The following is a 26,883-nucleotide window of genomic DNA, read 5'->3' on the forward strand; positions in this document are numbered from 1 at the left end:
ATACATTAAATTTATAATTAAATATAATTAAAAAATAATTTTTTAATATTATTATTATTTACATAATTTTTATTATTTATCTTTTTAATTTATATTTTTATTTTTCTTTATTTGAATATTTATTACATATAATTTAACTGATAGAAACTTTTTTATATAATTTTTTTGTAAAAGTAATTTAATTTTATAAATTTTTAATTTTTTATTATAATTTATAATGTCAAAATAAAGCCAATATAATTTTAAAAAAATTTATATTTTTGTAATATTATTACGGATAAAAAGTAAAAACACTAATATGGTATATATATTCGAGACCCTATGATATAGCGACTCACAATTTAAATTTGGGATGCTATAGTATGTGAACTAAAGTTATGGAGAAAATCAGAAAACCATTGTTTTGAACCCCACAAAACAATTAGTTTACTGATAAAACAATATTTTCAAAAGTGCTTTTTATTTTGTGGCATTTAAAAAATTAATTCTTCTCGACAGATTCACTAAAAGCCAAGATTAAACTGTCAATAACCAGTCACCAAAAAAAATATTAAGTCACCAAAAAAAACTGTCAATAACCTAATATTTTAAAAGAAAAATCTAATTCACTCAATATAAGGTGAAATATTACAATCTTTTATTTATTTTCAATTTTTAGAAATTGCTTTTCAGGAATGAACATATTAATTTATTATAAAATTAAACTTTACTTTTGTATTTAATTTAAAACTTAGATAAAAGTCTTTAATTTAATGACTTCTAGTAACAACCAACAACCAGGAGGATCATTTGCTTCTTATGATTGAAATTTACTTTTTGCCAATATTTTCTTAGGATTCAACACACTCATACTATTAACTCCAAACCCTGCTAGGTATTTAATATCATAGAACACTTTCGAATATCAATACCACATGCAAATTTCAAACAGAAAAGTTAGTAGCAAAAAAGAAAATAAAGCAAAAACATCAAGAAGCTCGTTTAGGTGTGTTTGGGTTCATACTGGAAAAAAAAGTTTGTTTGAGTGTTTTGAACATTTCATTTGACAACATTCTGAATTCAAAAGTGCTTTTACGTCTGAACGTATGTTCACTTTTTGCGTTTATGTTGGAGAAGATTGATTACCATTGAAAAATTAGATAAAAAATTTATTCATTTTTTATCAATTTAGTTTCTTCATTTTCTTTTATAAAAAGAATGCAAAGTAATCATATAACTTTTATAGTAATTCTTTGTGTATGTTCTTTGTTCCACATTTTTTTTATAAAAATGTTTCAGATTTATTTCAATCATTGTCAAGGTAAATATTTTAATTTTTTATTATTTTTAGTATTTTTTTTTATATTTTGATTTTTATATTTTTTATATTATTTTTTTTGTGTTCTGATGTTATCTTTTAAGTATTCTGATGTTATATTTTTATTATATTTTTTTATTCATATGATAATTATTGTTGATATAAATTCTTATTTTTATGATATTTTTATTATTTTTTATTTATATAAATTCTTTTTTTATCTTTTATTGTACTATATTTATGTTGGGACAATGTAGTTATATAAAATAAAAGAGAGAAAATTTTACCTAAATGCAACATTTGAATACTCCTTACATGCATGTTCTTTTTTGTTTACTATGTAAACCGTGGGAGCTAACCACGGTTTTTAATTTGTGCATAAACAGTGGGAGGTTAGGAGAGTTTTCACGTAGGAAACTTTGAGCATAAACCGTGGCTGCTCACCGAGGATTATGAAAAAAAATTTTAGACCTAGAAACTGTGATTGGTCACCACGGTTTATGAAAAAAAGGTGTGAGCATAAAATCTTGTTGGCGGTTTATGTTTAGAGTAGTATATGAGTAAACTGTGTGGGCATAAAACCCCAAAATTACGACAGTTTATGCTTGGAGATGTACAAATGGTGGAAACTCACCGTGCTAGTATTAATTATTTATTATATAATTTTTTTAAACCAAAATTATAATTAAAAATCATTAAAAAACTAAAATTATCTAATATATTAGACTAGCTCAATATTAATAAGAATTTTTATTTCTATTATAAAATATAAAAAATTAATTCTAAAAAAATCATGTTATCTTTTAGGATTTAATTTTTTTTACTGTGTTTTCATAAAGTTTGCACAAAATTCACCTATAACATTGACTAAACTTATCTATTTAAGTAAAATTTATTTATGGACTTAGCAAACTTGTTTATGTTTTAATACGATTTGAATTGTATTAGTATATTTTTATTTTTTAATCAATTTAATTTTATATAAATAATTAAAATTTTAAATTATAAAATTTGTATTAGTTTGTAATTTAAAATTTAAATAGACATAATTTAAATTAATAATTTATAAAATTATATGTATTCGTATTATTGTACTCATATGATTTTTTTATTATCGTACTCATATGATTAATTATATTTATTCGATTAAAAAAAATAACGATTGTTAATTTTTAACAAATAAATACACTTATATTATTTTTAAATTAAATTTTTTTAAATAAATGTATTCTTATTATTTTAATTTTTTAATTTAAATAAACATATTCGTATTATTTTAAATAAAATTTAAAATTAATATAAGTAGGTTTATTTAAAATTTTAAATTTTAATATTTTAAATAAACATATTCTAATTATTTTAAAAATTTTTAAATTTAAATAAACATAATCATATTATTTTAAATAAGTATATTCTTTTAATTTAAAAATAATATGAATGTATTTAAATAAAAAAATTAACAACCGTTATTTTTCTAAATCGAATAAATATAATTAATCATATAAGTACAGTAATACGAATACATACAATTTTATAAATCATTAATTTAAATTATATCTATTTAAATTTTAAATTACAAACTAATATAAATTTTATAATTTAAAATTCTAATTATTTATATAAAATTAAATTGATTAAAAAATAAAAATATGTAACACCCTACCACACAGAGCTTTACGCTTAAGTCGTAAAATAGAGGTGGTGTGGTATTACGACCTCTAAAATAAAATGTAAATATATAATACCAGAAGAATTATAATATACTGGGAGTCTTGAAGAATAGGGAAAATAAAAATCGCGAAATAAAAGCGCAACACTCAAGGAACAAATTAACTTGCGTGCTTAGAAAACTATAACTATTAAACATAAGATAACAGAATTAGGAATAGAGTGCCCAAAATACAAAATAACAAGCTCTTGACTCAGCTTGCGAAGTCAAGACTGGCCGGAGAATATACACACATATATACATATATATACATATCCAAAATTCAAATGTGCATAAAAAAAATCCTGCCCCTCCATACACCTTTAGGAGGATAAAAAAGAATAAGTTATGTGGAGAGAAAATTAAGTACATATATACACATCATAGCATAACAAAATAACCCAGTAATCACTCCACTTCAAGAGTCCAAACGCCTAACGAGATGCCTCTCGATCTGCATCTGAAAAACAACAACATAGTATGTAATGAGAACCGAAGGTTCTCAGTATGGTAAAGGTGCCACACACATAAGATATAAGGTCCTGGGAATGCCAGAGGCAATCTTAGAACGCCGACACTCAGATTACAGAGCTTAAAGTATTAAACTGAAGTCATAAAAGGTGGTTTTCTAATAATATTTAAACATAACCTAACTTAACCTTAAATCTAAGTCCCATACTGCTATTCCTCTATACCTCCAACTCCATCATGCATTTTCACAGACAAATAGATAAATAAAGACATACACAAGAAGGTTACAATTACTGCAGGTAACAAGTACACATTTAGCATGGCAAGTACATATAGGCACACCCAATTAATGCACAAGCAAGTAATTCAAGTAATATGCAGATAATGCATACCTGTCCTATGGCTGATGAGGCTCATCTGTCAGTTATCTAGCCAACCCACAAGTCTGAATTGTCCTTAGACTATCCCCCGACGTGCATCCCCAAAAGTCTATGCATAGCTTTTTCTCAAATAATCAATATTGCTCAATGGGGGTAACATTCCCGTGAATTTATATAGTGCCCGGTCACACTTACGTCGTAGGGTCAACAGAGTATCGAGTTTTCAACCTGGTACATGTGGTGGCAAGCCACGACACTTGATCCAGGGAATCTCGTATCTCAGATTATTCAAATTCATAAGCCATATAAATAATTCAATTATAATTCATCAACATCCACATCATTCTCAATTGCATCTCATTCATCATTATACGTCAATCATGTTCAATCCTTATCCTTCATTATCACATCTCCCATTCCGTCCATCAATAGTTCCAATTCAAAACATAGTTCATTCTTTTCTAAATGAATCAAACTTAAAACATGCTCATTTTCTTAATAACTCTAAATCAAACCATATAACCTTTGAATCTAAATCTTTTTAAATAATCGTATAAACAAAATCTCTAATTTTTATAAAATTTTGTCAGCATTTTCTCTAAAACTCAGACTTTGCCACCCTTTTCGGGTCCAAACCTGCTTTCTTTTCAATTCAACATACCCTTTCTCATCATCATAACAGTCACCACAATAAATCTACTTTAGATCAACAATTATACTCATACAATATTCAAATCCAACAACCAAAATTCAACTAAGGATCATAGTTCACTAATCCTAGGCTTCTAACACAAAATACCTCATTATCACAACAACGTCCACAATAGTTATACCTCAAATCAATAATTTACCAAATCATTAGTTAATCAACAAGCACCAAACCAACCATGTTCATCAACAATAACATTCAACCATAATTCTCTCCAAATTAATATAACAACATTCACCATCCAAAATTAATAACTAATTATCCAATAAACTTCAACCAAATATATTCATCGACAAATTACTAAACATTAAACATACACCTGCATTCCAACTTATCCTATGGTTATCTAGTCTAAGTTTTCACTGAACATTATATATTAAATGCAAGAAACCTAAACCATACCTTGGCCAATTTCCACGTAACGACCAAAGCTATTTATTCAAAACGAAGGCAGCCCCTCAAAACTCAACTAATCCGCTTCCTCCAAGTTCCAGTATTCACAGTTTCAAGCTCCAATTATTTATTTTCAACCTAATACACATTCATAATACATATATATCCAATTTAATACTCAAAGCACAAATTTAATGAAATTAAAATAAAATTATCGTATCCTTATCTTACCCAAGCTTCACATAAGCAAGAGTGAATGTTTTTTCTCAAACTAATTGGATCATAAAACATCAAAAATTAAAGAAATTCAACATTCCTTCTCAAAACTCAAAAATTGGGAGAAATGAAGGCTGAGTGTGAAATAATAAGTTACCTATGAAATTTTTCTGATAAAAACGTAGAGCTCGACACGGTGAACGCGTGGCCGCAAACAGTGCGACAATTGGAGCTCGGACGGAGAAGTTATGGGATTTGGAAAGTAACGTAAGGGTTTACGGTGAAGTTTTTGTTCTTCCCTCCCATGGAAGCTGAAAGCTTCGTTTCTGCTGGAATGAAGGGGACGAAGGGCTTGGGTTCACTAAAAAGGGTTGGTCCGGTTCGGGTCCAGTTCAATCGGTTTGGTCTTTTCGGTTCAATTTTGGACCGTTTTTCGAAATTAGTGTTAAAATTTTCGTTTCGATGAGCTCTACCCTAATTTAATATAATATTCACATTTCTAATTCTCCTTGTTAAAAATTAATTTATTGACTAATTATCTACTAATTTAACCGGGGTTTACAAAATATACTAATACAATACAAATTGTATTAAAACGTAAATAAGTTTGCTGAATCCATAAATAAATTTTACTTAAATAGATAAGTTTAGTCAATGTCATAGGTGAATTTTGTGCAAACTTTATGAAAACACAATAAAAAAATTAAATCCTAAAAAATAACATGATTTTTTTAGAATTAATTTTTTTTATATTTTATAATAGAAATAAAAAATCTGATTAACATTGAGCTGGTCTAATATATTAGATAATTTTATTTTTTTAATGATTTTTAATTATAATTTTGGTTTAAAAAAATTATATAATAAATAATTAATACTAACACGGTGAGTTTTCACCATTTATACACCTTCAAGCAAAACCGTGGTAACTTTAGGGGTTTTATGCTTACACAGTTTACTCATATACTACTTTAAACATAAACCGTGGTAGTCAACAGGGTTTTATGCTCACATCTTTTTCTTCATAAACCGTGGTGATCAAACATGGTTTCTAAGTCTAAAATTTTTCTTCATAATTCGTAGTGAGCAGCTACGATTTATGCTCAAAGTTTTCTAAGTGAAAATCCTCCTAACTTCCCACACTTTATGCACAAATTAAAAACTGTGGTTAGAATTTACATAATAAACAAAAAAGGACATGCACATAAGGAGTATTCAAACGTAGTATTTAGATAAAATTTTCTCTCTTTTATTTTATATAAATACATTTCCCAAAATTTTATATACCAAAGATATTGGAGCAGACGTGTGGATGACATTATATTTTGTTTTTCAATCATTAACTTGTGGATATAAGATTATCATGACAAGGGTTAAAAACTTGAAATGCTATTGCATCTTGTATGACTATGTGGATACTACAAAATATAATGTCAAGATTTTTCTACAATTAGCCGAAGTTCATTACAAATAATGTTTAAAATTAATTAATCTCTCTAGTCATACAACTTCTTTAAGCATATAACTCTTATTTTATATATACGCGTGTGTGTAATCATTTAGGAAAATTTTCAAATGTATTGGGAATACCGATATTCCAGTTGTTTTAACCGTTGATTTCAATTAATATATATTATATATATTTTTTATAATTTAGATCAACGGTTAAAACAATTAGAACACCGATGTTCTTGGTATACTTGAAACTCTTCCAATCATTTATACCAAGAATAGTCTAATTAAAATTATGAATCACTACCACTCTTTCTATGGTCATTCCTAGGGGTGGAAAAAGGCCAGGCGGCCTGCTAGGGGCTTGCAGCCTGGCCTGTTATAAAAATAGGTACAGCCCCAGGTTCTTTTAAAAGCTTTATTACATTAATAGGCCAGGTCCAGGCTTATTAATTAGTCTTATAGGCCTGTCAGGCCTAGGCCTGTTAAAATATAATTAAATATATAAATAATTATTTATTATTAATAAAATTATGAGATATTTTAAATTTATTATATTTTATTATAAATATTTTTATATATTTTAAATATGTTAAAAGTTTAAAATTTTTTATAAATATTAAATATATGACATATTACATATAATTATTTTTATTAAAAAATAATTTTTTAAATAATATTTTTATTTTTGTAAAAAAAAATTATCAGACCTTTTAACAGGCTTCAGGCCAGACCAGACTAAATAACAGGTCAGACCTAACACTTTATAAAGAGCCTATAACAGGCTGCAGGTGCCAATCAACTGTATGACAGGACAGGCTGACCTGTTTCCACCCCTAGTCATTCCTAACCTTTTTTTCTTCTTCAATCTCAATGGGATTTGTAATTGAAGCATGAAAGTAACAACGAAACAGAGACGTGGCCGCACAGTAGCTTGCTACTGGGCCTCTCGAGCGTCTCCCATGCGTTGCACTATTGCAAGGGCCTGGCGCACCCCACCAAGCCCAGTTTAAATACTTGGTTATCTTGTTCATGCTATGGGCAAGTGAATGGTTTTATGGTAAAAGCTGTTTATTAATTTACCGAAAAAATAAAAAGAAACTGTTTATTCGGAAGATCCTTCATTTTTCAGGGAATAGAGGTGGCATAGGCCATAGGCCATGTTGTGTAGTTTGTATTTATACTAAAAAATAAAAAATATATTGATGCATTTCCTTAACTCCAATGCTATTAACGAATTGCCAAGTGTTGGCTACTGATTGCACAAAGGAAAGACCCAAGTGAAGAAGATAAGAGATTGGCAGCCACAGACCAACCCAGCCTCTTGTTCTTTTATTGGCCTCAGGATGAGGCAAATAAGATTTTGGATATTTTTCGAAAAATAATTACTGTTAGAGACACACCATAGGAGCTGTAAAATGAGCTCCTTAAGTGCACCAATTCCATGCAAATTTTACACTAAGGAACCAAATCTTAGAAGAGGAAGAAGAAGCCGCAGCATTATATTTTCTTCTACATCCTCCACTACAAGCACAACCACCATTAAACCCTCAAAAGATGAGTCTTACACTGTTAGTTTCAAGACACAAAGGGCTTGCAAGCTTGGCATTTCAAGGTACCCTGATTTTGAATATGATGCACAAGGTGGAATTGGAACTGGTTCTGTTGCAAAGGTGGCCACAGATAACATTAATGAGCTTCTTGTTTCATTTGACCTTAAGACACTCTATATTCCACCACTAACTAATTCTACAACCAAGTTTCTGGGGTTGCCACTGCCCCCATTCTTAAAGATTGATATAGTCCCAGAAGCATTCCAAGGAACCATTAACCAAGACTCTGGCAAGGTAATCAATTTAATCTCATAGGAGATTAGTCTTTGAACTCTACAATTTTATATATATGGCAAAGTAATTCTTACATCAATAGTGGGAATTGAACTTAAATTCTTGTTAGATACGATATTTATTAATTGTGCCAATCATCTTTGTAACAAGCTAGGTTGATTTTGAATTCAAGGCCAAGTTCTTGTTTTCTGCTGGGAGTATCTACAAGGCTCCACCACTAACGGTGAAGACGGTGTTGACATCTGAAGAATCGAAGGGTGACATGAAAAGTGGTAGAGGGAAGAGATTGGATGAAGAGGGGAATTGCAGGCTGGTTGGTGTGGCAAAAGTTGATCCAATTGATGATTTTCTCATGAATTCCTTCCTTGCCCTTCCAACTGAGTGCCTTGCTGATCTCAATGCTGTGATCTCAATTTCTGCCTCATCTTAAAGAAGAGATCATCATCACACTTTGGATATTGTTGAAATCTGTTTTTAGTGTTTTTGTAATAAGTTGGGAATATTGAGTAAAGGTTTCAGCGAATACAGAAGTTAAAATTGGATTAGTTTATTCACTCTAGAACTTACTGTTCTGTGTCTCATAATTTACATTAGTTTATTCTTGAGATTTTGATGTGAAATTTGAGAATGTCACAAAGTCATAATATCCATGGCCAATTTACCTAAGCTATATAAACATTAATGTATATAATTATATTTTATAAGTATTTATTGCCTTAAATCAAAATCATAACACTAAAATGGTTTGAAGAACAAGTATTTAAAATAAATAGTAAATAATCTAAACAAAGACTTGGAAAAAGAATATAATGGTGAAAACTCAGATGCAGTCGGCTTCACGTGAAGTTGATAACTGACAACTGTTAGATAATTTGACTGATTTTACTCATTTTTCATCTAATGGCTCTCAACTATCAACTTCAGGTAAAGTCGACTGCACTTGAGTTTCCACCTATATTAAAATCCAGGATAAAAGCTGAGAGCTTTGAATTAGGGTAGCAACCAAAGGGGAGGACAAAAAACTTCACATCTAACAATAGTCTATAAAAACGTCTGTTTTCCAAACTAAAGACGCCAAGATCTTGAGCAAGAGCATAGTCACGTGATTTTGTCTCTATCATGTTATCTGAGAAGAATATCTGATTTCCTGTCTTTGGATAAGATGCCGGTATTTGAACAGAAGAAGTAAATCCGATCATTAGTATGTAATCACCCAAATTATAAATTCTTGACCATTTTTTTCCATTTTTTTTCAGTTCATAGATGTCGAATTTGTAAGTTTCATAACATTCGCTGTCTCTTCTATCCAAAGGAATGCGAAAATGTCTTACCAACATTAACAAACTTCCATTGGCACATCCAATCAGATATTTAATCGTTAAAGAGCTTGTGTCAAGTCGAGATGGAGGTCTGACTTCATGGATTCCTCCCTCAAGCCGCCCTGATTTTGTCTTTGTATCAAATTCATATAACTGGCCATCACGGTTTACTGCATATATCTTCTCTCCAAAAAATATAACATCTTCAAACTCGGTATCTCTAGTTGGAAACTCTACCCATCTCATATCATTAGGCTTGTAAAAGGCTAATCGACATTGAAATCCATATATGGCAGCCGCCATAAAATTATGATTGTTGCAGTCAGGAGGTGAATTTATAACAACCTTCCAAAGTTGAAGTTTATGAGCCGAATCGCAATCATAAGTTTCACTTATGTCTGGAAAATCGAACAGAGTGTATTCATCTCCATGATTATCAGGATCATACTTAATTACATTAGGAAAAGTTGAGATGTGAGGAAGACCAAACTCAACATTTGTAAATGGATTTAACAGTAGCACGGTACCTTCAGATAAGGATACCATAATTAACCATCCATGAGAAGAACCACGGATGACATAGTTCTGCATCTGCATGTTTGGCAGCATGACATGGTAGATTCCCCGCTCTTTAAGGCCTTGAGTATCAAGAATTTCTTGACCTGTAACAGGTAATTGCATGAGATGATAGATCTCCTCGTCTTCATAAGAATTCTTCTCTGTTTCTTCAGGTATTAGCAGCCACGGAACATTGTTGGCATTGGGAATCTTTGGAAGTTTCAACCTCCATTCTTTGCAAACCAATCCAAGCTGGATATAATCATCGTATGAAAAAAACCCTGTTGAAATTTCTAGCAACAAATCTTCATCAATGTGTGCCCATCCATCAGTATCACCCATGTCTGAGGTACAAGCAATGATAAGAAAATAGAAATCAAGGATAAAAGAGATAAGAAAAAGACCACACAAAAATATAACAGAAAGATAAAAAGATAGATAAAGAATTTTTTTAAACTTTTAAAAAAATTGTTCATAGTAACTTAAGTTACGAAAAGTTTTTAGGCATTCAAAGAATCTATTCCTAACAACCTACATTAGAGGGATAAAAAGTCACAAAAAAAGTTTAGAGGGATAGAAATTAAAAGAATACTAATATAATTACCTTAGTGTTAGAACTTTTACTCTTTTTCATAGACAAATCACTCACCTCACTTAATCACACAATAAAAATGCTTATAAAGCAACTGACGAATTTTATTCACTAAATGGTCTCAAAATATTTAAATAGACCTCTAATAGACTAACCTAAAAGATAAGATAAGATTATTTAATTTAAATTTTTTAAAAATAAAATAACTTAATTTAAATAAAATTTGATCATGTTAGATTAGATTAAATTTGATTTAAATTTAAAATTATAAATATATAATAACTAATTTAAATTGAATTTAATCTTATTAGATTATATCAGATTTAATTTAATTTAAAATTCTTAAAAATACTACTAAATAAATAATAACTAAATCAAATCTTTTAACAAATTCTAATAACAAAACACTATAATATAAACCTAATAATTTTAAAAATTAATATTAAATTTGTATCTTTCATTAAACTTGAAAAATATTATTAGGTCTTTTCTGTTTTGATTTAGTCCAATGGATGAATGCTCAAAGGCCCTGGACACAAAAAACGGGCGTTTGGCGCCTACGACGCATTAAACATTTTTTTTTTCACGTCCCAAAGGCGCTAAGCGCCACACTTTGTGAATAATAAAATAAAAAATGGGGCATAAAAAATAATTAAAAAAGAGTATAATTTAATAAAATCACAGAGGTAAAATAGAGTTAATTAAAATATTGAGGAACTAAGATAATTAACTAAATGTTGGTAAGTTAAAATATTGAGATTAAACGTAATATTTAAGTGTAATATTTAAAATTTAAAAAATATAAGAAGAATTTAAATAAAGATTGAGGTAAGTAATGTAATCTTTAAGAGTATAACGATAATTATAACAAAAGACTTAAAAAAAATCGTTAAGCAATGCTAGGGGCCAGTAATTTTTGTGATTGTTAGCCATCAACTAGTCATCAATGATAATTTGATGGTGTGAGATTGGTGTGAAATTTCATTCAATGGCTTACATTTCTCTGCTGGTTACATGCTGACTAAAATTCAATAAAACTGCTGGCTAGAGTTTTCCAAAATCATTTAATTGCCTAATCTATTTATAAAACACTTAGGAAAAGGTTCGAGAAGATGTTTATAATTGTTTGCGGTACTAACAAAGACTAGGAATATTAAGTGAAAATGTTAGGATTTGACTCCTCTGAAGTTGTTTATTTACTTTAGAGAAAAAAGTAACGCAATCTAAACCATTGATAACATAAACGGTTTTGATCATCTTAAATAAATAAATAATAAATAAATACATTAAAAGAACCTTGAAAATCGTGCAACCAAATCGTGCAAGCAGCAGCTTCCAAAACTGCGTGATTTTAATCTTTCATCTTTTTTAATCCTGAATAATTTTTTAAAAAATTTAATAAAAAAATAAAATTAATTAATTTAAATTGGGTCAAAAATATTTTTTATTTTTTATTTTAATATAAAAAAATACTCATGTAAATGTGCTAAATTTTTTTTAGATAAATGTACTCAATTTTTTCAAAATTACGTAAATGCATTATTTCCAAAACGAAGACGTAAATACATTGTTTTACATATCTATGGAAACTGCTACTGGCAGTAGCGGTTTCCACAAACACAAAATCCGCTGTTACCAGTCACGGTTGTGGTAGCGTGGTAGCATGGAAACCGCTGTTGCCTGCCGCAGTTTCTGCATGATTATGATTGGTCATAAATCGCTACTACCAGTAGCGGTTTATGTGCATTGGTTTACGTATGTAAACCGCTAGAGGTAGCAGCGGTTTACGTTGAGTATGAAAACAAATAGTAAAACTAATCTTTATCTAAAAAATAATTACAAAACAAATAATTAATGGTATATACTATTTAAATAATATCATAAATAAAAAAATTTATTTGTCATTCTCTTTTATTTATATCAACTATACAAAGGAGATTCGAAGAGTTTGGAACATGGAGTGTGTTCTTTGTTGCTAATTTACATTTGAGGTTCTAGCTAAACAATTTTTTTTTATTTGTGCAACTTTATTGTTTTATGCCAAAAAATAAAAACTATTTGTATTTTATAGTTGATTGATTGGATAAATAATAGTGATAACATCATAATTTTGATGAATAAAATAAAAAATATAAATATGCATGTAATAATTTTTTATTTGTATTTCTTATTAAAATAAGACTAAATAGCAAATCAAAGAGTGAATATTGACAGAGTACTAAAATATATAAATTAAAAATAATTTTTTTATATTCATCCCTTCTAAAACTCATGAATGATAAAATAATTTATTTTTAGCAAAAAATAGTGATTTTTTTTTACTAAAAATAGCAAATCAAATAAAAAAATTCACTATTTTTTTACTAAAAAAATTATTTTATCATTCATGAATTTTAGAAGGGATAAAGATAAAAAAAAAATTAGTCCTAGTTTATATATTTTAGTACTCTGTGAATATTTCCTCTTTGATTTGCTATTTAGTATCATTTTAATAATAAATACAAATAAAAAATTATTACATGCATATTTATATTTTTTATTTTATTCATCAAAATTATGATGCTATCACTATTATTTATCCAATCAATCAACTATAAAATACAAATAGTTTTTATTTTTTGACATAAAACAACAAAGTTGCACAAATAAAAAAAATTCATTTAGCTAGAATCTCAAATGCAAATCAGCAGCAAAGAACACAACCCATGTTTCAAACTCTCCTAGTCTCGCTTGTATGGTTGATATAAATAAAAGAGAATGAAGTGATTTTTAAAGAGAAAAATATATGATTTAGTGAACTTTTGGCTAAAAATAAATTATTTTATTATTTATAAATTTTAAAAGAGACGAGAATAAAAAAAATAGTCTTGATTTATATAATTTAATACTTTGAGTATTGTATTTTTTTAATATTATCTTCTCCATCCATTTGTGAATAAAACTCTACCTCTCTACATTTGACCCCTCCATGGTTTATATAGGGAGTCCATTGACACATACTAAACATAAACCGCTATAGGCACCAGCGGTTTACACACACCAACCTACATAAACCGCTGCTGGCAGCAGCGGTTTATGACCAACCCAGCATACATGTAAACCACAATTGTTACTAGCGGTTTCTGTTCTCTTGTAAACCGCTACTGCCAGTAGCGATTTATATAGATATGTGAATCAATGTATTTACGTATCCGTTTTTGAAATAATGTATTTGCGTAATATTGAGAGTGGAACAATTTAAATAAGTAAATTACCCTATTTAAAACGGGTAGATAACTGATATATAAATTCATAATCTGCAATAAAACAAGACCTGCAATAGATAATTTTTTCTGTTGTTTTTTTTCAAAAATAATAGATTTGATTTGAAATAAGATAATATAACAGCGTCCGAATTAATTAAGATTGAAAATTTTGGTTTGATACCTTTTTTCCAATTTCAATTTATTTGATGGTTAAGTTTTCAAGGCTTGATCTAATAAATAAATATCAATTTAACCATGTATCTGTTAAGATCAACCTTTGTTGAGTTTTTTTTTTTTTTAAGATTTAATTAGAACAAATGTTAAAGTTATTGGTCAAAAAATTTATTATAGAAAATTGTACAAAGTTTAAGCTCTAGTGCCATTGTATGCATTTATTAGAATATAATACTTATAAAAGGGTGAAACTTTTTATTAATAAAAGAAAAAAATACAAATTTTTTTCTTTATATACACAAATATTCTACTTCTTAGTGAAGAATTACTGGTGCAAGAAGTGACAAGTAGCAAGAAATTTATCAGTTAAACTCATTGGTCAAGAAATTGACAATAAAAATTAGTCTCAGTATGAATACACATAATATATTTGTAATAATACTTATAAAAGAGTAAAACTTTCTATTAATAATAATTTTAATTTACGTTCTAAAAACATTAAACTCATTTTTATATAAATTTAAATAATTAATTACAATAAACACTTCATAGATTTAATGTTCTATATATTTTCTCCCTCTAATATTTAAAATACAAATTCAAACTTTTTAAAATTAGTTAATTTAAATTAAATTCAAAAAATAAAATTATCTCTTTCCAACATTTAAAACACAGATTAAAAATATTCTAAAAAACAGTTAATTTAAATTAACTTAAAAAAAATTATAACTTAATAAAATTTAAAGTCACAAAATAAATTAGAATAAATCTAAAAAAAATTAAAAATTAACACATGACAACTATAATTATATTGAACCCTACTAACTGCTAAGTAATAATAATTTTGTGATAAATTGGGATGAATTATGTGTTTAAAAATATTTTATGTGTTATTATATTATCTAATTAGATGTATAGTTTTGTTATGATTATTGAATGATTATTTTGTTACCAAATTATTATTTTTTAATCTATTTATGGATACTATATATATTAATTATATTCATAAATTAAGCTATTTTATATTATGGTCATCTTATTTATTATCATAAATGCTGAATTAAATTAGTCATTATTATTTTTGATTTAGAATTAGATGAGAATAAAATTAGAGATACTATTTTATTTGGCCTTTAGGATTTAATAGATGTCATAATTAAATATAAATAGTGACTTTCGGATTTTGGTCTCAATACATCAAAGCCACCTCGGTAACTCTTTTTCCATAAAAGGAATTGCAATTCAACTCTATTAGGGATACAGAAGGTTTTCAAAGAATAAGATAATGGTTTAAATTTGTACAAATTCTAAATGTTCGAACTTACGATGTTGTTTCAGTTGGTTATCGTTACGAGAATGACTCTAATCTATACGTGTCTAAGGACTAGAATAGATTAAATATTATTTAAGTAATTTATTTCTAATATTGGTATTTGATTAAATTAGTTTTAGAGAAATTTAAATTATTGACTCAATTTATATATTATGACTATTCTTTTTGAATATATTACTTTTACATTTTTTAATATAAAATTTCTTTTTTTTTTCTAATTTTTAAAATTATTTTTTCTTGGATATATATATTTCACCTTTTTTCTCATTTTATATTTCAGATTAGTAATGTAATTATTAAGAAAAATATATTTAAAAAATAACTAAAACATCACTATTTAAAAAAAAGAAAGATACGTAAAAAAAAAGAAAAACGAAAAATTAAAATATCACTATTAGAAAAAAAACTATTAATATGCGTATAAATGGGGCTGGGATCGAAATAATTATAACAAAAACTAATTAATATATATGATTTAAATATTTTTAATAACCGGTAACATTGATTTTAACAAAATATAATTCATATTTTTTTATTTATGTATATGTATGAAATTATTTATGTATATGTATATATATTAAGAAAAATTACCGTAATATATATATATATAACAAAATTAATATATAAAGTTATGGAAAGTCTCATCCAAAGTTGACAAGAATAAGACGACTTACATAGAAATGGTTCTCATGGATAATAAGGTAAGTTGATTATTTTCCATGATTATTTCAAGTGATGCTAGGTCCATTTTATAAATATTTTTTGTTCATATTTTAAGTTTATTTGATAAGTAAACCTTTGCACGAATTAAAAACAGTACGATTTTATAGATTTATAAGTGCTAATAGCCTTTATATTTAATTTTTTTATAGTGTGATAATAGCCAATATATTTGTTAGTGGATTTAACTATTACTATATTATTTATGATCATATTCAGTATATATGTCTGATTTATTGAAAAAAGTAGATTATTAAAACCAATTAATAACCATTTTAGAATTAATTCAATTAACACTAGATTAAAAAAAACAATGTATAACATGTTACTTTTTTATTAATCAAATTATTATAATTTAAATTAATTTAAAAAAAATTAAAATTATAATTTCAATCTTATCACATGCATGACATAGGTAATTATATTTGTTGTACTCTAAACACGAGAGAGGGGGAAGGGAGGGAGGGAGAAAGAGAGAGAGAAAAAAGAGCGAATGGATAAAAAATATTTGATCTTATATAAATAGATGTTATTGAGAAAAATAAACTAATTAAATTAATTCATATATTTCGTTATTATTATATTTACTATTTATTAAATAATTTGATATTTACTCCTATCAAATAAAATAATTATATAATTAACTAAATTAATTAATTGATATAATTAATTATAATTAAATTAATTCATATAAATTATAATAAATAGTGAAAATTGAATGTCTAATTAAATTAATTAATTGATATAATTAATTAATTATAATTGATTTGTTTTAACAAATTAAATAAAATAAATTAGGAAATACTTTAAGAACATGCCACATCAGTTCTATCATTAAGTGCATAAATTTTATTTTTATATAATATATAATATAATATAATAGATAGATAATAAAAACTTTCTTAAATTAGTATAATTATGCATTATTCATTAAATATTAATTATAATATTGTAATATAATTATAATAAAGATATTTTTCTAAAATAAATTTATTTAGAAAAATATAAATTGGTTATTAATAACCTTATCATATAATTTATTTAGAAAAAGATATACAATTACTAATTTTTTGTTTGTCAATTACATTTCTATTAAAATTAGTAGTATCAAAAAATATTTTAAATTTAATAATATCAAGAAAAAATAAAAAAATTATATAATAACTAATTTGATTAATTTTTAAAATTTTAGGGATGAAAATGACTTACGTCTGAACTTTCAAGGACTATTTTGATTATAAATAATTTTTTTACATGTCAAGTGACACGTGACATAATACGTAGTGTGCCGCATGTCACTGATCTGACACATCAACCAATCATCTTGTGACACGTGACATTAACCCACATCATGTGCCACGTGGCACTTAACGTGACACGTCATCATCCAACTGATGGAAGGACTAAGTGATCAAGTCGTGTATTTTTCGGGGACGATTTCGATTAATTTTATCTTTCGAGGACCAAAATGAAAATCGGAGTGTCTTTCAGGACGATTTTCATTATATTTTCTGCAGCTCATCATTTAAATGGAGGAACACAAGGAGGTTTGACTTTATCAGCATGCATGTGATATAAAGGAAATATTGTTTTAAATGTCTTTTTTTTTTTCCTTATAACCTAATGCTCTTGTTGTAACTATACATCATATATCTTTTTCTGTTATGACACATTTCTCCATTTGCAAGACAATTTCAATCTGTTTTGGCCAGCCAACAAAAAAAATGCATCTTCACGTCACAAGCATGACTATCTTGTGTGACTAAGACTATCATAGCATAATTTCATTCAAATGCAAGCCTCTGAGTGCTAACCAGGGAAGCATATTGGCCCTTCTTAGCCAATAGCTCAAAATGTGTGCCTAGTTCCGCGATCCTCCCTTCGGAACAAAGCGCAATTTGATGAGCATTTTGAACCGTGCTTAATCGATGAGCTATAACTAGTGTCGTCCTCCCTTTCATCAAATGGTTGAGAGCTTCTTGTACCAGCCGCTCGCTGACAGCATCCAGCGCACTCGTGGCCTGCAAAGCAAGGAAATACTGTTAAGATTATCATGGCTACATGTTGCCAGCATTACTACCTCATTGTTGATGGAAAGTATATAGAATCCGACATGAATATCACCTCGTCCAGTATAAGGATTGGAGCATTCTTTAAGATAGCTCGGGCTATGGCGATTCTCTGCAATTTAGATACACTGAAGTCAAGAACCGCTGAATGTGCATGCATGAAATTTAACGGTGCATGTTCATGCAAAGGGAAGGGTTATATATAAACTCGACGATACCTGCCTCTGTCCTCCACTCAATAGGCCTCCACGCTCACCAACAAGTGTATCATAGCCCTTTCAGGTAAATATAAGGTGAAACTTACATGCAGTTGTTTTCATGCGAAGTTGATAGTTGAGAATAGTTAAATGATAATTTACTCAAACATGTTAAATCATCTAACGGTTTTTAACTATTAACTTTACATGAAGACAACTATATGCGAGTTTTCACCAAAATATGAACAGTAAACAAACAAGTTAGTACTTTTAACTTTGTAAAACAATCTGAAAATGAAGATAAACAAACCTGTGGAAGTGAGATGATAAAATCATGAGCATTGGCAGCTTTTGCTGCCTTAATGACATCCTCCTTAGAAACATTCTCATCTGGAAGACCATATGCAATATTTTCTCCAACCGACACCGAGAAGAGAACAGGCTCCTGTAACATTTTAGTGTTAGTGTATCATTCATGAAGCTACATGATTCTTAGTCTCTCTTGTTTTTAGTTTTGGTTTTCATACTTGATTTACAATAGAGACAACCCGGGCCCATTCGCTCTTGTCAAATGTTCTTACATCCTCTCCCGCAACCGTTATGCAACCTCTTGCTGGCTGCAGAATAAAATACCATTTGGCACCATCAATTCTCGAAACAACGAAATAGAATGAAACTTCAACTATCAACTTATGAAACAGAAGTTAAACCTCATAGAATCTAGCCAATAGCTGCACTATGGTACTTTTGCCTGCGCCACTAGAACCTACCAGTGCAGTTACAGTTCCACAATTTAGTTTTAAATTTAACCCACGTAAGATTTCCACATCTGGCCTTAAAGGATAAGAGAAATAGACATCTGCAGTATAAAATAGGCAAGTAAGCATAACTAAAAAGAGAAAAGGAAAAAGAAATATATTGTGTTAATGTGATACTTAGTCGTCGTTCTGTTTATTATAAGAAGACAAGCTCACATGCATGAGTTTTGTTACATGATACATTAAAACAAACTTTAGATTGGACAGTTCCTCGCAGTAAAAACCAAATTAAGGAGAAAAAATTAAGATAATAAAGCTTGCACTGAAGAACATTAGCAAACATGGGTCTTGAAGCAGTTAAGCTATTCATTAGAAAAGCACAACGGTGTGGATATGAAGAATGATGCAGTAGAGATACCTTCAAGACAAACATCTCCAGACCAAGCCAAGCTAAACAAATTGCTAGATGTTTTTAGTGCCGACATGTAATGCATTTGGTTTTTCTCAGTTGAACTATTAGAGAAGAATAATTTATATTTCTCATCATCCACTGCTTTCTGTTGCCTTAGTTCTCTTTCTAAGCCATAGGCAAGAGAATCATCAACTTGAACTCCAGATAAAACAGAGTTGATCCTGTCAACGGCCGCAAAAGCTCCTCGAAGATCCCCAAAGGTATTAACCAGTCCTTGAACCTAAATGATATAATATCAGACAGTCAAGTGAAGATCAAGAGATAAGACGAAATAAATAACAAGTCACAACTTAATTTCCTTACAGCAAATGTTAAAGTGAAAGTATATCCAATAAAAGATGCCATAGCTCCGACAGAGAGCTCACCCTGCGAACAGAAACTAAAGCAACTTAAAAATATTATTTTAATGGTTGAACTTGTTGCAAAAGAAACAGTGAGAGAGAAATATAAATGGAAAAACATAAATTTTGAACAGATTAGAACTGCTTACCGCCTTAACTTTGTTCCCTCCAAGACAATATAATGAAATCAAAGAGATATAAACAGCAACCCTGGTCATAGATTCATTAAATGATTTGAAAGTACCAAGCTTTATCCCACTTGACTGGAAAGACAGAACCTGTAAAGAACTAATAATTAGAGGTGTCAAGCCTTTCACAACAAAAACCTATTCGTTCTTGAATAATCTTACCTGTTTAGCAAATGTAAACATCTGCCGCTTTTCACCACCAAAAGATCTTACCTGTAATAATTTATTTTACTGTTATCAACTGTCTATTACAAATACAAGACTTTACAATGCACAAAGTTACTATAAATTTGAAGTATAAACCATGGAGAACTCACTGTTCGAATAGCAGAGAATGTTTCTGATACACAATCAGCTATTGATGCTTGGGCCAACCCATGTGCTTTGAAAACAGGAAATGTTGATCTCTTGTAGACAGCTTCAGAGAACTAAAAGAATCAGCAGAAGAAAACACAAATTGACAAGCAACATGACTCAAATTTTCTATATATGATACTTTTATAGTAATGTATTTCTAATTCAAGCTACAAGAACAAAGAAACGGGTTGAATATGCCCACACTTAATAATAATAAATCACAATACTATTAGAGTCGAACCTAGAACAACCTGGCCATTAGACTAATACATCAAGTACAATAGAAACTTACCGACTGAGACAGAAACCGTGAGCATCAGAATACCAAGAAGTGGGGCTAGCTGAGGGGATAAAGAAAAAAGAATGAATATTGTCCCAATGACCTACAAGAACAGAGAAAACAGAAGATGCAATGGCAAACATAAGCTACAGAATGCAGACTAAAATAAGCATGAGTGTGACATAAGTAAGTAAGTAACCAAAAAAACACGGGTTGTCTCTTGAAAGATAAGGAAGCAATTTATGTACTCAGACATCTAACTGTTGTAAAATAAACTCCCACTCCTCAAGAAATGAAGGAAAGTTAACCCAACAAATTGAAAAAAGACATCACACACATGCTTAAATATAGGAAATATAAAGCTCACTTCTCATTGATGTAGAGTTGCTTGCCTCAGATAATGCCCTGAAACCGCGATCCCTTGAGACATTCTCGCTCACAATATCTTTAAGGGAACCCAGATCAGATGTTAACAAACCAGTGAGTTCTCCAACCTAAAAAGAGCAAACAAAGAAAGCACAATTGTTCTAGCACCTACCAATGCTTAAATAAAACTAAAATAGACTAAAACAATATGGGATAGAAAAATGAGATTTTTTTATACGTGTAAAATTCTTAATACACATAAGATATAACCGAAAGGAGTAGATAAGGGAACTCGCTGGATGGGAAAGTAATGTAGAGAAATAGACAGAAGGAGAAGGACAAAGACAAGAAACTACCATGCATAAAATTAAGGTAAAGGTGACAGTGCAATTATTATTGACAATGTTTATTTGGCACATTATCACAGCTCTAAGTCTAAGTATCACAAATAGCAAAGTAAAAGCACATATAAATGAATAACCCATACACATACCTTGTATTTGTCGAAAAATTCAACCTGCATAAAAAGAAAGAACACTTAGTAACAGCAAAGCCAGAAAAACTTAAACTCAAATTTCAAGCTACCATGCATTTCTAACAAACAACTCTCTTCGAAAGAAATGACATAGAAAAACAAGAAATAAAATAAAAGTGGCAGAGCAAAAATTGAGAAAGATTTGACTTTACCTTTTGAATCAATATTCTGCCAAAGATCTGAGCTCTAAGAGTTGACATAACTTTCTCCCATACAGTGTTCATGTTTACAACAAAAATAACGGTTAAAAGTGGCTCCATTGCATACAGCACTCCAATTTGACTGAGCAACTTCCACAATGGCTCTGGTCTAACACCAATAAGGACTTCAAAAAACCGCCCTACAGAAAATCAATAGCACATAAGAATGTGTAATAAAAATACTTCCAACCTTCAACATTCAATCAGAAATTTCTGCAAATGCATTGCACCAGTAAAGAAGATAAAAAGGAATCAACAGCTATAGTACATCATTCTGAATAGTATAATTTATAATACTAAAATACCATCTTATGTAGTGATTCATAATGGCTCCTAGAAAATCTTAATATGAAAAATGAAATATTTTCCATTGACACTGCATTTCATTTCATTTCAATTCTTTTCATTCACGAATCCTAACTGGAACTAGACTGAAAAGGGAATCATTACTTTCTTCCTTGTATTAAAAATTACAATTGTGATTAAAATTGGAAATTGTATCTTACAAATTGAAGCAGAACGATTTTACTGCTTCGAAATTAAGATTTTTACTATTTCTGTTCCCTATACACCCCAATTTGAATAATGAAGGAAAAAAAAATATCTTAGTGACAATAAAGAGGATAAAACCGCTTTATTTTCCTATGAAACAGTACATAGTACATAAGAGCTGATTCTCCTTTTTCATTTTCATCGCTACGTAAGCCTTTGATTTGATCCAAGCATAATGAAAAAAATTCATTAACCTATCATCCACCCAAACACAGTACAAACTAACAAAATTTATAAAAAAAAAAGCTTTATGAAAATCCCATGAAAAATGAAAAACACAAAGCTGTGAACTTTAAAGCAATTAAGCTAAAATGAAGAAAACCCAAAAGAAGTTTTAAATTACCAGAAAAAATGGGCATGGAAAGAGTGCATGTGGAGCAAGCAATGAGAGTTGCAAGCGAAAGAATCAGCCTCAGCTTGTGCTTCATGAGAAGCATCCATAGCAACCCCCAGCTTATGACCTTGGGTGGGGTGTTGGGTTTATCCTGACCCGACCCGTCAAGCTTTGGATCCAGTTCAGCGAAGATTGGATCCGAGCCGGGGCCTGTGACGTAGGCACTTGGTGTGGCAGTGGTGAACTTGACATTGGAAGCAGGAGAGAAGGAGAGAGTGGGTGAGAAAGAAGAGCGAGGGAGAGATAAAGCGAGCTTCGGTTTGAGAGAAGAATGAGAACATGGAAAACGAAGAGGACTGTGAGAGAGAGAGAGCGCCATGGAATTTGGAACAAGAAGCGAAGAAGAAGAAGAAGAAAATGTTGTCTGAAGAATTTTTAAAGACATGAAATGATGACACCTGTAATATGTATATCTAATTATCTTTTTTCGTTCTTTACAATTTTTCTTGCATCTTTTAATATAAATATAGGATTGTTACCTGTTTATAAGAAAGAGAAATTCTCCTTGCCAACAACTTTTATTATTTTTTTATTATTATTTAATTAGTATAAATATTGAATAGGTTAATTACTAATTTAATATTCAAGAAATTTAGTATTCGAAATAATGATACATAAAAAATATTGTTAATAAAACAGTTTTTAAATAATTTTAAAATACGAATAAAAAAATATTATATTTTTATAAATAATAAAAAAATTATATTTAAAAATAGCTTGTCTATTAGCTTTAAATTTTTGTAATATTTATATAAATATTTAGAAATTGCACAAAAAATTTAGAATAAAATTTGATTTTTAAATTTTTTTTTTTTAAAATATATGGTCATTCACTCCTTTGAAAAAAATTTATCAAATTTTAAGGATGAGATAATTTTATTTTTTTAATAGTGATTGCAAAAATATATATCAAAATTTAATTTTTAAAATTATTTTTTAGAATATTTAATTTTTTTGTGGTTTTAAATTTTTCAGAACTTATTTATCGTTTATGCTTTTAAAATTTATTTTATCAACAATATAGGTACAAATTATTACTGATAAAAAATAATAATATTTATTAGCTGTATAGCATTACTAAAAAATAAGTTTATTTAAAGTAAAAAATAAAAATATTTTAATTTAATGTTTTAATAATTTTTGTTCACTTATAAGACATGTTAGTAATTTTTGTTCACTTATAATATTTTTTTGTCAAGTGAATTAAACTGTTGTTAATTTTAGGCATTATTCATATACACACACTCACACATATTACATGTGTTCTTTTTTAGAAATTTTTTTTTGTGGGACTTAAATTTGGATGTGGTTATTAAGCAACACAACCAATTCTCCAACCATCTCAAGTCTTGTTTAAACGGATTAATAAATTAACTATGAGACTAATCCAACTTATTAAATAATTTTTTTTCAAACCAAGTTGGGTTGGTCTAGTGGTTAGCTCACTAGTCCGCTTAAGCAAGTGTCGGGGGTTCGAATCCCGCCTTGTGCATGCAGCAACCCATTGACCAGCGGCAAACCCTTAAATGGAGCTCAGTACCGCGACGGATTAGTCCTTGACCTACCGGGTTGGGGGATACCGTGGAAACAAAAAAAAAATAAATTTTGTTCGTTGACTTGTCTCTTGTATGTCTTTCCTTCTACAAAATTTAAAACATGACGATATTATTTAGTATTGGGCTAATATGGGCTGAAATCTAAAAATTATGATCATCAAAGTTTTGGGCTAATATGGACTAACATATGGATCACTGTTGGTGTTATTTATTCATATATTGGACTTTTAATCCAAAATATTTATTGGTCAAAACAAGGAACTTCTATTTATCTATTCCCTTAAGATAGTGTCGAGTCAATGGCAATATTAGAGAAGCTAACTATAACAGGAAAATAGAAACATTACGTTATTTCTGCATTGTGATTTGTGAGACTATTTTGGAGTTTCTCAACATGATACAACATACTAGTAGTTACAAATTTGTTAAGTTCAAATACAAACCCAAAAAGCTGGAGAAAAATATTAATTAAATAAATGATAGGAGATTCCTGATGATAAAACAATATCAACACATATCACGTTACCTCAACTACTGAAAAATAAATAATAAATTATAGAGGGAGTAGCCATTAGAAGAGTTGTTGGGGCATCCAAATAATGCATCCATGGCATAAATTAATATAAAATAAAAGTGGAATCATATCTTGGAGGAGCACACATGAATGGTTTTTTTATGAGATAATACTCAATTTGGTCCCTGAACTTATACGCAAGTCTCAATTTAGTCCTTAAAGTTTCAATTGCCTCTATTTGGTCCCTAAACTTTGTGAACATAACTCATGTTAGTCCTTGAAACAATTTTCAACGTACAAACGTTAACAGAACACTGTCGTGACAGCCGGATGCCACACTAAACTTTGTAAAATGATGTCGTTTTGGTTTTGGTACTCAAATAACCCAAAAACAACATCCTAAATGGTGTTTATTAAAATTGTACCTAACAAAATAAGTAATACGAAGTCGTTTTTGAACTATTTAAATATCAAAACCAAAATTGCATCATTTTACAAGTTTTAACGTGACATATGATAGTCTATAACAACGCTCTATTAACGTTTTTATATTAAAAATGGTCTCAAAAACTAATATGAGGCACGTTTATAAATTTCGGGGACTAAATAGAGACAATTAAAACCTCAGGGACTAAATTTAGACTCGCGTGTAAGATCTTTTTTTTATCATTTGGTACTGGTGTGTATAAGAAGTATATGGGGGTTGATTACTTGGTTATTAATGTTTCCATAGAATTGTGGGCACGCTTTATGATGAACTTATTTATGAGCATTGATGTGGGTTTATCCAAATATATTGGGAGCTGGGTTTTCGCAAGATCTTATAGTGTGAGAATCCAATCACCTCTTGAAGATTAGAGAATCTGGTTTCCATGATTATGGGAGCTCTTCTTGCTGATTTTGAAGATCAACCATATCATGTATGAAGCTAATTCAAGTTATACAATTGAAGGAGTTATTCAATTCAATATTTATCAACATTTCTTCGTGCTTCGGCCTACTCTTCGTCTTAATGCCTCTCTTTTAATAATTTTCTTTTAAGATTATCACGAGATCTACTAAAAATTTATAAAAACAAGTGTATTAATCCGTGCCATGCACGTGATAAGATTGAAATTATAATTTTAAATTATTTTGTTAAGATTAATTTAAATTATAATAATTTGATTAATAAAAATATAACATGTTATGTATTATTTGTTTTTTCTTAAGCTAGTGTTAAATATATTAACTTTAAAATAGTTATTAATTGGTTTTAGTAATCTACTTTTTTCAATAAATCAAACATATATACTCAATGTGACCATAAATAACTTAATAATACTTAGACCCACCAACAAATTTTATATGTTGTTTTACTATCAACTAAGAACATATCAAAATTAACTCAAAATAAATAAAAAATTATTAGAGAATTCAAATTTACAAAATTTTTTAATAAACAATAAATAATTTAAATCTACTAAAAAAACAACTCAATACTTTTCTTTGATGCCTGCAAAACATATACCTGAAATAATATTATATCAATATTAGTATACAGTTTTACAATCATCGACCGTATTTACTATACATGACTCCTTCTTAAAAGTTATTCTATACACGTGTGCAGTCGGAAGATAAATTACTGGACTTTATTTTATTTTCTAAATTATTATAATTATGCATTATTCATTAAATGATAATTGTA

At 28.7% G+C, this 26,883-nt stretch overlaps 3 protein-coding genes and 1 long non-coding RNA gene across 11 annotated transcripts; 1 reads left to right on the plus strand and 3 right to left on the minus strand.

Moving 5' to 3' along the window:
* Positions 1-3,197: 3,197 nt before the first annotated feature.
* LOC140184769 (uncharacterized) lies at positions 3,198-5,568 on the minus strand. Of its 2 annotated transcripts, none has more exons than XR_011882441.1 (3): positions 5,332-5,568; positions 4,968-5,096; positions 3,198-3,465 (listed from the first exon to the last, which is right to left on the minus strand). It is a non-coding gene; the product is annotated as an uncharacterized lncRNA (long non-coding RNA). The 2 variants fall into 2 exon arrangements; XR_011882440.1 differs by having other exon boundaries at positions 3,869-5,096; positions 5,332-5,511.
* A 1,946-nt stretch (positions 5,569-7,514) lies between these two features.
* On the plus strand, positions 7,515-9,032 carry LOC112802783 (uncharacterized). 2 transcript variants are annotated; one of them, XM_025846125.3, is made up of 2 exons: positions 7,515-8,473; positions 8,628-9,032. In XM_025846125.3, exons 1-2 carry the CDS (start codon positions 8,045-8,047, stop codon positions 8,901-8,903), a joined length of 705 nt encoding a protein of 234 aa, XP_025701910.1. In that variant the 5' UTR covers positions 7,515-8,044; the 3' UTR covers positions 8,904-9,032. The 2 variants fall into 2 exon arrangements, with proteins under 2 accessions (XP_025701910.1, XP_025701911.1); XM_025846126.3 differs by having other exon boundaries at positions 7,826-8,473; positions 8,646-9,032.
* Positions 9,033-9,103: 71 nt separating this feature from the next.
* On the minus strand, positions 9,104-10,692 carry LOC112804004 (F-box protein SKIP23-like). The gene is made up of 2 exons (XM_025847445.1): positions 9,497-10,692; positions 9,104-9,140 (listed from the first exon to the last, which is right to left on the minus strand). Exons 1-2 carry the CDS (start codon positions 10,690-10,692, stop codon positions 9,104-9,106), a joined length of 1,233 nt encoding a protein of 410 aa, XP_025703230.1.
* A 7,270-nt stretch (positions 10,693-17,962) lies between these two features.
* On the minus strand, positions 17,963-23,567 carry LOC112802784 (ABC transporter B family member 28). Of its 6 annotated transcripts, none has more exons than XR_011882439.1 (16): positions 23,073-23,567; positions 22,130-22,317; positions 21,936-21,959; positions 21,469-21,570; positions 21,089-21,179; positions 20,757-20,857; positions 20,602-20,652; positions 20,401-20,529; positions 20,214-20,276; positions 19,857-20,130; positions 19,391-19,539; positions 19,208-19,297; positions 18,991-19,125; positions 18,706-18,897; positions 18,539-18,595; positions 17,963-18,435 (listed from the first exon to the last, which is right to left on the minus strand). XR_011882439.1 is itself a non-coding variant. In XM_025846128.3 (16 exons), exons 1-16 carry the CDS (start codon positions 23,506-23,508, stop codon positions 18,199-18,201), a joined length of 2,175 nt encoding a protein of 724 aa, XP_025701913.1. In that variant the 5' UTR covers positions 23,509-23,567; the 3' UTR covers positions 17,963-18,198. The 6 variants fall into 6 exon arrangements, 4 of the variants coding, with proteins under 4 accessions (XP_025701913.1, XP_072093960.1, XP_025701912.1 ...); XR_003818813.2 differs by having other exon boundaries at positions 18,702-18,897; XM_025846128.3 differs by having other exon boundaries at positions 18,702-18,758; positions 20,410-20,529.
* Positions 23,568-26,883: the final 3,316 nt, after the last annotated feature.

Source organism: Arachis hypogaea, chromosome 5 (assembly GCF_003086295.3).
Source record: "Arachis hypogaea cultivar Tifrunner chromosome 5, arahy.Tifrunner.gnm2.J5K5, whole genome shotgun sequence".
In the NCBI taxonomy this organism is placed as follows: domain Eukaryota; kingdom Viridiplantae; phylum Streptophyta; class Magnoliopsida; order Fabales; family Fabaceae; genus Arachis; species Arachis hypogaea.